The 10,736-nt window shown below is 37.0% G+C and overlaps 1 protein-coding gene across 1 annotated transcript; it reads right to left on the reverse strand.

Moving 5' to 3' along the window:
* Positions 1 to 3,101: 3,101 nt before the first annotated feature.
* Positions 3,102 to 5,682, reverse strand: LOC113289524. Its single transcript, XM_026538791.1, has 5 exons — positions 4,930 to 5,682; positions 4,625 to 4,818; positions 4,467 to 4,500; positions 3,741 to 4,357; positions 3,102 to 3,647 (listed from the first exon to the last, which is right to left on the reverse strand). The coding sequence occupies exons 1-5, from the start codon at positions 5,237 to 5,239 to the stop codon at positions 3,354 to 3,356; spliced, it is 1,449 nt and encodes a 482-aa protein (XP_026394576.1). The 5' UTR covers positions 5,240 to 5,682; the 3' UTR covers positions 3,102 to 3,353.
* Between the last annotated feature and the right edge of the window lie 5,054 nt (positions 5,683 to 10,736).

The raw sequence follows: 10,736 nt of genomic DNA on the forward strand, positions 1-10,736 counted from the left end.
AAACATTTTTGCGTGTGAAGGTGAAGAAATTCACTTAATTAGCTAGATTTGCTTAAGAAAATAGAATTACAAAAGCTATAATTTGCAAGGAATTTATGAAAGAATAAATAAATCAGAGAGTGTTTATTGTAGTGTTGACTGATCGAGGAAACGAGTAAATTTTTGATGGGGCATTATGTCGATGGGGGTATGGGGGACGAATAGGAAGGCGCCATCTGCCTTACTTGTCAACTGTTCTAACAGAACTCAACTTCTCATTGTTTAAAGAAAGGGCATTCTCGGATTTTAGATTTCTTCTCCGGTGAACTACTTGAGTTATCAGAGAATCTACTAACACCAATCACCAGCCGAAAAAGATGATGAGATCTTCGCACTGTAAACCAAAAACACGTTCTATAGTTGTTCCCAAAAACAAAACAAAAAATTGGAACATAATTCTCCATTAACTGATCATAGTATTTTACAGAACCTAGGATCAAAAAATCATGTTTAACCCCATCAAGGGTTTACTAAAGATCATAGTATCTTTTACAGAATCTAAATCAGGGACCCAAATCACGTTCAACCCATTCAAGGGTTTACAGAATCCAACCCAAAATCCTAGAAATTCAACAAATTTGAATCAAATCCATATTTTTTTTATTTTTAGAAAATTGGCCCCCGGTCAATCATAACGAATATATTTCTACTTCACAAATCGAAACCCTAAAACTTGATGATCATAATAAACTATGATTCAAAATGTGCTACTGCATTTCAAACCCACTTTATGATTATACTGTTGACTGATTTTTGATCTCACAATGAACAGGACTTGAATCGTGGAATACAGACGTGGAAATAGATTAGCAGGAGTTAAGTGGTAATGAAAGTTGGGTGAGAAATATGGAGGTGGTGGAAGAGAAGCAGAGGTGAACACCAAAAATGTCCTTTCTTTGAACGATGAGAAGTTGAGTTCGGTTAGAAACAGTTAACAAGTAAGACAAATGGCACCTCTCTATTCGTCCCCCATACCCCTATCGGCATAATACCCCCATCAAAAATTTACTCTCGAGGAAACATGCAGGGCCGTCTCTAGTCTTATAGAGGCTTTCAGTGAACACTAAGAAAATGGCCTCTTTTTATGTGAAAACGGGAAAAAAATGATAAATGAAAAAATGACAATTAATATGATAACCCACTTATGAATGGATATAGAAGCTTAATTTGAACCAGAAAAAGAATATAGGAGCTTAAAAAAATTCTAAAGTAATTATAACTTAAGATGGAAAAATTATATGTCTGGATAGTTGAAGGTTAGTCTTGTTTTAGGCTTCTCAAGAAAACATCTCATCGATCATGTCTGGAAATTACCCCAAACAGAACTTATAGAAGGCCAAGTATACATAATTTTTAACAAATAACGTTAATGTAAAAAATACTACAATTAAGCTACAAACTGCTCTAATTTTTGTAATAACCAGCATTAAGTAAATTATTATAAAAGAAGATGCACGCCCTCCTCAAAGAATATAGAATTTGTTCTCCAATTGGCATTTCATCCTTCACTGACTATGTAAACAAACCTAAGTTTACTACTGAACAAAAGAATTTTGGGCCTCTTCATATATTGGGCCTAGGGCGGTCAACCATCCCGCCCTATGCCTAAGACGGTTCTAGAAACATGTATGGGTGAAAAACTCCAAGAAACATATAGGTAGTACTTGTAGAAACCTGTTTTGAGGTATATTGATTTTTTTTAGGTGTACCAAATGGTGACAAAATAGATCACTAGATAAAAAAGACCATCACCTCTTATCCACTTATTTTTAACAATGGCAAGTATGCCCTTATTTAATTAGTGTTAATGATAACAATTAGATATTAATGATTATGATTAATTAGTGTTGTTAAAGATTGATTAAAGTTAAGTGATTAGTAGAAAATATATGTTTTTTGTGAGAGAGTTTGGGGTTTTGAGAGGAAGAAGAAGTGGAAAAAAAACCTAGGTTTTAGAGATTTATGAGAACTCTGAGAATTTTGTGATTCAAAATGGGTAATGAGGAACTTTATGCTGATAATATACATGTATGGTTCTATAAGATGTTTAGTCTCCTTTCTTTAGGCTGAATTCATCAAATTTTTTGATTTTTTCGGAGATTTGTTTTGGGTTCGGCTGAAAACTAAATGCTGAACTTTATGTGCGAAGAATCGTTCCGCTTATAAATTTAAAGGCGAACCCAAGTATTTGAATTTTATGGTTTGGCTCATTCGAAAGCGTCTAATAGTTAGCCGAACCTTAAGTTTATTCTTTGTAGTTTAAGGGGCGACTTACAACTCATTTTTCGGCTCACAATTTAGCAATACCAAAACTAGCCGAACATCAATGAATCTCTAAACCTATTCAAGTCAAAAGTTCGGTCGAAAACCAACCAGAGTTGAATCAGACGAACCTAATATTTTCCTAAACAACAGCCCATGTTCGATTCAAAATATATTTTCCAAAATCAGCCGAACTAATCTTCTAAAAAAAAGAAAGTAAAAACGAAGAACAAGGCTAGGTTCGACTGATAATTTTGGGTCGAAACCAACATCTGTAAACCCTACTTTCATATTCTAAATCCAATTGAATCGATCAAACTAAACAAAAACAGTAAAAAACAAGATGAGTTTGTTGCAAATACCTTCTAATATGCATCTAAGAACAATCACAATTTGGATTTCATACTCAAATTTCTCTAGTTTTGATTTTAATCGGTGATCAAAATATTTTCATCGAAAAAAAATAAAACTGTTTTTTTTTTATTTGTTTTGATTTAGTTAAGGATATTTAAGTAATTCAATTAGTTTTAGATTAATTTCTTAATGAAATTAAAGGGTATTCAAGTGATTTAACCTAATTAAAGGGTAACCTAGTAATATCACTATAGCTAGGACTCCCCTTGGAAACATTCCCTAGATGCCATCGTCATTTAGTACGCCTCAAAACAGGTTTCTACATCTATTACCGTGATCCATTACTAACCAACCCCTAAATAATTCACGATTAAGTCCCTGCTTATGGGTGCTACAGAGCTGTTTAAAGAAAAAAATGGAAGCTACCAAAGAGGGGTCCGGCTGTATATTGGGGACAATAAGAAGTTCTGTAACTGCATTTATTTATTGGTAACACTACAAGCAAGCACAATCCACAGTTTTGGCTACAATAAAAACTGTAATATTGAGATAAAAACACTTATTGAACACGCAAAAATAGATGAAATAACAAATTCACCGAGTTAGATACAACAAATGATTGCAGAACGATCGCAATATTTTACACTAGTAGTAAATTTTGCCTCAATTTGAAAGATGATGTTTCAGTATGAGTACCACTAGTCGAGGCTGATGATTTGTGACGGTCGGGATCCAGCACTGGCATCTGGCAGTAATGTTTCTAAAGATCCAACTCGAGTACAGTTAACGTAATCTTGAGGCATATGTGCTGAAATTCCAGGAATTGCAAGTCCAATTGTTCTAAACATTAGCAAGAACCAACCTTCGTCGTATTCATGTCCATACTTGTGCCGAAGATGGAAGCTCCTAACCATTTCCATAAAGGAATTCGTTATCTTCGGTATAAACCACTTCATCTCAAAGTAATTCTTGTTTGGTTCTTCTTTAACGATCTGTATTTCACATGGCCAAAAACACTTATCGGTTTAGTCTTATCTAACAAAAATAAACTAAAAACAAATAGATGAAAGTATGTGTGTTTTTACCTTTCCTTTGTAGAATCTATCATAGTAAACACACGTTCCGAAGTGCTTAAACATGAGAGTCTTATCATCATATGGCAACCGAGGAACCATGTCATGACCATAGACATATCTTACAAGCTTCACGTTATGCATATGGATTTGTGTTTCCATGAACTCTGCAAGTTTATCATCACCAACCCTAGGCTGCCCAAATGTGTAAACCCCCTCCAAACTATGGAGCAGTTCCGATTCTCCATGATAAGCTAGAATCACAGGGAAAAGAGCGGCTAATGCTCCTCCTAAACTATGTCCGGTCACAAGGAATTTTGCTTTTTTATTCTCTCGAAGAATTTCTCTAAGCTTGTCTCTAATACTATAATAAGCGACTTCAGGACGTGAAGTAGTGTGGAGAATTTCCTTGGGCCATCCATGATCTTTTTGTAATCCTAATGCTTTCATGAAACCGCCGTGGACCCTGCCTACATTAGGGATTTCGTACCATGATATATCAAAATCGGTGTTCCATGCATCTGAATCGAACATTTCAGTGCCTCTGAATGATACCACAGTTAGATCTATGTCATCAGATCTTTTGTCACGGAGCATGAAAGCCTGTGTAGTGGCCAATTCTTGGTACTCTGCACAATAAACGTTAGATGATAAATAATCTTTTTCTCATGAACAATAATCTCATAGCTCGATGGGTACAAAACAGGTTCAACGTTTGTAAGTTGTTAGACAACTAACCATTCCAGTAATCGTAGAACCCCAAGAATTCCATCTGCAAGAACTTTTTTCGATTAGATCTTAATTTAGCGATTATGATCTTTGACTAGAAATTGAAGGTTTTTGTTATCTAATTACGTTATTAATAAGTGATTAACTAGAAATCATTTGCAAATTACCTTCCAGTGATCTTTGACTGTTTCTTCAACAAAAGCTGCATTCTCGTATGCTAATTTAGCAGCCATAATTGAAAAGGCTGCATAATACCTATTATCTCCGTATATCAGATTCTTATCGAGCTGAATTCGGTTATCCATAAATGCGGTATTCGATCTGTATCGTGCAGATTTTGGGTCTGGAATAACCACCTTCCCTGCAAAGCATAAACAACAACAAATATTACATTAAACTTAATCCATATACCCTGGAAACGAACTTTATACATGAAATAAACTAGTATGAGATAAGTAGAATGATTACGAACATTTCAGGATATTCATCAAAAGACCAAGTGAATTCCCATTATCGCAGTATAGGTTCAACCACATCTCAAGGGCCATTCCAAACCAAGCTAGAGGTTTTTTAACAGAATTAAGAATCTTTTGAACAATAATCGATAAAAATATTAGCCATCGACGTTTGAAATGTGCATCATAAATTCCTTCTGGGCAATCCACAAACTTGCTCTTTTCGATATCACGAAAAAGTAATAATCGTAAAAGATCTATAATTCCACCGTTATGTGGGTTTAAAACCACATAATCTTGGGAGCTTTCTTCTAGAGGCACCACCATGACAAAATAGACCGGAAGGATGGACGCCTTAGAAGAATTATGAAGCAGAGAAACTATAAGAAAGTGCGTAATGACAAACTTTGTAGCTTAACTTAGTCTAATAACCAGAGAAGAAAATCAACGAATTAACTGGGTTTGTATATTATATATTATAAAGGAAAATGCATCCCTCTAACTACTCGACGACATTAGAGATTCAATGAGCTGGGTTTATAGATATAGAGAATCAGAAATTAGAGTTTTTTTTTATAGAGATGACTCTTAACAATTGCAAATAGATATGGGTGTGCATTTATTTATCACGTTCAGTGTGTTGGCAAAGTCAAAGAAATAATTGTTTTAGCGCCTACATTTAATTTATGATGTTATTTGAAGAAGAAGAAAAAAAGAAGAAGAAGAAAGGTCTACAGTACAAGTGACGTATCGGAGCTTCAAGGTAAATATAGTTCACTTCAGACTTCAGAGTAGAGAGTATTGGATCAGTCGCATGATTCCCGAGTCCCGACCAATGATTCTTCATTACAGGGTTGTGTGGTATTCAAAAGCGGAAGTTCATGGAGCCACCACCACCACCATATCGGGACACCAAATTTATACAATTCATTAGCTAATTAACACTGGGAAACTTCAGTTCCACTCAGTCCAGTTCATGTGTGACTTTCCATTTGTTTATTATGTCGACGTGTGGTACGTTGCGGCCATATGGGAAACGAGGCAATAAAAAATGGAAAATGTGAGACGCACTTGTAACCAGCAGTATGATGTGTCCAGTCTAGGGAGAGAGCGTGACGGAGAAGGTTCCATCCGTCCATATCTATTTCAAAGAACGTATCAATCACAAAATGTTTGAATTTGATTTCCTTTCGCATCTCTCCAAATCAACAGTGTTTTCAGCACCCCACCACCACTGCTGCGAAGAACTTCTCCAGTTGGTATCTGGTCAGAATCGACAAGTTATCAAGAAATTAGTTTGATACGATTCCTTGTCTCTCGCATAACCCATGTGAAAACACCTTGCTTTTATTTAATTCGTATACTATATATATGTTGAGCTCAAATGCAAGCTGTTGCAACGATCGTGATTCCGATCTCCCTATTTTTGTCCTGTTCGTCATCTTGTTTATTTTTCTTAGTTTAGTCTTTTTTCCCCCTCAATATCTAAAGTTCCATATGTGAACTACGTTGGTGTCTAATTTGTTGCCGCTGACCATATGGAAAACGAGCTAATAGAGAACTGAAGCTTAAACAAAGTTCAAGAACAGATAAGAGGTTGATGTGTTAGGAAATCATAAATAAGTTTAGCAACTATGTTGAAAACCTCTGCCAAAACCCATATGAAAATGAGCCCCTTTTAATAATTGCATAGAATAATTCCTTATTCTGTAAGCATTTTATAGGATTTAATGGGTTACCCGAACACTAATTATTCCAAACACTACGTGTTCGTGTGTTCAGATGAAACCTAAAAAAAGAAGAGAAAATAAAGATCTTAAATCCAATTGTATGATTTAATACCAAGATATGTCATTATCCTGTTGTGATGCCAGTTCAGAGACAGAGATGCTCCTCTCCCTTAAACTTATAAAAACTGGTAATCCCAGTTAATAGAAAGATACATATTATCTTGGTTGTTCAACCAGGAGGCCATTAAAAAAGAACTCCATTATTGCGGCCGTAGGAGAAAGAGATTTTGAGGCTTAAAATACTAAGTGGAACCCAAATGGTACAGGGGAGATCAGATTTATGCAAAAGTTCACAAATACCCTCATTAGTTTTAACTTATTTCCGTTTTACCCTCTCATTAACTACCTAATCTAATCAAAAAAAAAAACAAAAACAAATAGAAAATCATAAAAACAGAGAAAAGAAACCGTCCCCCTCATTCACTTATTTCTTCTCATTATTCTTCTTCTTCTTTCTGTTTTCTTTCTTCTTCTTTTCTTCTTCCATTCTTCGTTGTTCAACGATTAGTCGTCGATTCCAAAAAAAATTCTTCGTCGATTAAACTCATTCTATAAAACCATGAAACCTAAGGAAAATTTAGGTCAAGCTTCGTCGAATCAACCTCCTTTTGAAGCAGAGAAACCAACTTCATCAAATGAAGATGAAACTGAAGATCAAGAAGAAGTGAATAAAGGAGATGCACCAGCCACCGCGAGTCCTGATATGACTGCAATAAGGTATGAATTTCAAAACCCACTCTTTATCTAAGCGTTTTGTTGATTATTCTATTGGTTTAGAAAATTTTAGGTCTGAAAAAGCAGTTTCTGAAACTGCTTACGACTGAGAGTTCTTGTATTCCCAGCCGTAAATAGGTCTTATGGTTGGGATTGTTTGTTTTCCCAGCCATTTATATGTTACACGTTTGGGATATGATAGATTTCCCAGCCGTTTGTATGATTTACGGTTGGGATATCTTAGAACTCCCAGCCGTAATATAGTCGATGCGTACGAGATGGAGAAATCCAATCCGCAACAAGTTGTATACGGCTAGGTTATTCCTAGACGTATATTCTCCTGTGTTCGATTTGTTTTCAGCGGTAATATTTACGTCTCGATCTTTCTGTCCGTAACCTTGTTTCGGCTGGATCGCTTATTTAGTTTCCCAGCCGTTTACGTATTACGGCTTGGAGTTTCCTACCCGTTTTTATTATGGCTAGATCGATTACTAATCTTCCCATCCGTTATGTTTGTTGCGTCTTGGGCTATCCAATTTTTCTAGCCGTTTTGATTGTCACGGTTTGGTTGTGTTAAAATTTCCCAGCCGTTGTTGCTTATCTACTATTGGTTTTTGGCCTTGTTTGTCTTTGAACAAAGGAAAAGAAAAGAAGAAGAAAAGATCACAAGAAGTAACACCTCGTAGTGACCCGAATCCACAACCTCGTCACGCAAAATCATTGGGTGCAAACGCAAGGAATGCAAGTGGAGTTGTGATTTTTGGAGAAAATAAAGGTGGGGGACATGGAGTTGGAGTTGGAGTTCCTGGAGGAACTGAAGTTGTTGTTACTGGAGTAACTGAAGTTGGCACTTCTAGTGGTGGTGGAAATGAAGGTGTACTTGTTGTTACCGGAGGAACTGAAGTTGGCACTTCTAGTGGTACTGCTATTGATAAAGGTAAATCTGTAGTTGAGGAGGACAAGAAGGATGGAAAGAAGAAGTATAAACCTAAGACAACGGCAAGAGAAGTAATTGATGCTATGGAGCCTTTGCCTCTCAAGAGGAATGAGAGACCTTGGGGTGAGCCAAGAGATCGTTCCGTCTTGATTGGCTACACGTCTTCATGGGCTGCTAGGGTTTGTGGCACAAAGGTAATAAATCAAATTACATATACGTTATATTCATTTTGTTATGGATTATTAATTTTACAACCAATTTTTTTTGTAGTTCCCGGATAAAGCGGTCCCTAAACTAAAGCACCAACAAGAGGTTTTGGCCGTTGGACAAGGAGCATCCAGATGTGATAGCTTTGGTAAAATCTTCGTGGTTATGGTATGGAATCGAGGCTTTGTAGAATACATATGATGTTGTGACAGTTTGTGGTTTTTAGAGAAAGATTTTGGCCCGAAACAAGGACTTTTCACCTTCCAATCGGCGAGATGACTATCACTCCGGATGACGCAAATAAAATCACTGGTATAGCTTTGCAAGGAAAGGATGTGTTTGAGGGTTTCAACAATTCTATGCCTTTTGATGAGCTTTGTGCCTTGGCGAAGAACTTTCTTGGCTGGGGTAAAGATGAAGCGGAAGAAGAGTTTGAGATAGGGTATGGAGCACCGTCTAGAGTTAAAAGGAAATTTAGTGCACCAGGCGAAATAAGTGAAGCAGTTAATATGTCAAGGAAGATTAATTTGGTTCGTCTGAAGGAAAAGTTTGGGGATTTTGATACCAAGACTAGGAGTGGATTGGTGGTGATGGACGCAGAAAGAGCTAAACATACGGTTATAGCTTACTTGTTGCATGCTCTTGGGACCGTCTTTTTCCCCGATTTCTCAGGAAATAAGGTAAATGCTTGTTATTTGCAGTGTTTGAAGACTCTCAGTCTTGATCCGCAAACTAATGAGGTACCTAGGTACTCATGGGCCACCGCCCTCCTTGTTGATGTGTTGGACTGTCTTTGCAAAGCTTCTAGATGGAACGACACACAAATTACGGGATGTGTTTCTCTTATCCAGGTATCTTTTTCTTTTAATATAACGAATGTTTATTTATTTTACTTTTATATATTGACGTACTCATGTCTTATTAACAATAAACTTTTTTTTCGACGTAGTCATGGGCTTATGACCATTTTAAAAGCTTGAGGCCTACTCGGGATACAAAATGGCCTCTAGAAAAACCTACAGGAGGAAAATACCCCTTTGGAGGGACCCAACACAAGGCTAAAGAGACGAAAATGAAGGAGATGAGGAAAAAGTTGGATGCTTTGACAATCGAAGATGTGGCTTTGATCCATATTTGAAGCTTGATGAGGATGGAGAAGACGAAGTTGGTGATAAAGTATTTTCCGATGTGGCGATCTATACGGGACCTTTGTTTCATGCAACTGGGTTCGTCATTTTAGATCCTCGTAGAACGCTCCGCCAAATCTGTATTGTCCAGAAAATTGTACCTGAAGAAACTCCTTTTAAACTGAGCATAACCACCTCCCAATTTAAGGACAAAAATTTCAAATTGAACCATGAAAATGCACCGATCGAGCATTGGAATGCTCGTTCCCAAGAAGTAAACCAAATAAGTAGAAGACTCTTGAAGCTTCTCATGGGACTTCCGAAGCGGATGCGAATTACATGGAATGGTATCGAGAGTGAGCTCATCCTTATGTGAAAAATTTGGATCCGGAGGCGCAGAGACATTTCAAGAATGCAGAGAAAGAGATTTCAAAATCAAAGGCATCAATGAATGAAGAAGATGATTGAGAGAAGATGGTGGTACGTACACTGCTAATTATGTTTGTATATGTTTTTTTTTTAATTATCTATGAATAATTAGAGTATGTGCATTTGATATGAAAAATAGGTCGAACGAGTTAATTGGGTGGCCAATGACATCACCCGTATGATTAATTTGGGTGAGGAGTTAAAGGTAGATAAACTAAGATTAATGCAGAATCGAGTTAGAGGCATAATTATCCCTGAGAAATGAGGTTTATATCCTGATGAAGCGGAACGACCAAGGAGAACTAAAAGGTCTAGGTCTCCTTCTTCTAGCGACGACTCGGACACTCCCCCTCGTGACCAAGTTCAATCTAAGGAAGGTCGAGGTGGTCGAGGTGAAAAAGGTCGAGGTGGTCGAGGTGCAAAAGGTGGCTGTGCTGGAATAAGTGCAAAAGTTAGCCGTGTTGGAACAAGTGCTCGAGGTGGACGTGGTGTAGGTAAAAAGACTCCAATTCAAGGTGGCAGCGGTCGAGATAAAAAATCTAGATTTATAGAACAAGTTGTGGAACCTGAGCAACAAGACGATTTGGATGAGTTTATGCGCACTTCAGAGGAGGGATCAA

The sequence above is a fragment of the Papaver somniferum genome, chromosome 6 (genome assembly GCF_003573695.1).
Source record: "Papaver somniferum cultivar HN1 chromosome 6, ASM357369v1, whole genome shotgun sequence".
Classification (NCBI taxonomy): domain Eukaryota; kingdom Viridiplantae; phylum Streptophyta; class Magnoliopsida; order Ranunculales; family Papaveraceae; genus Papaver; species Papaver somniferum.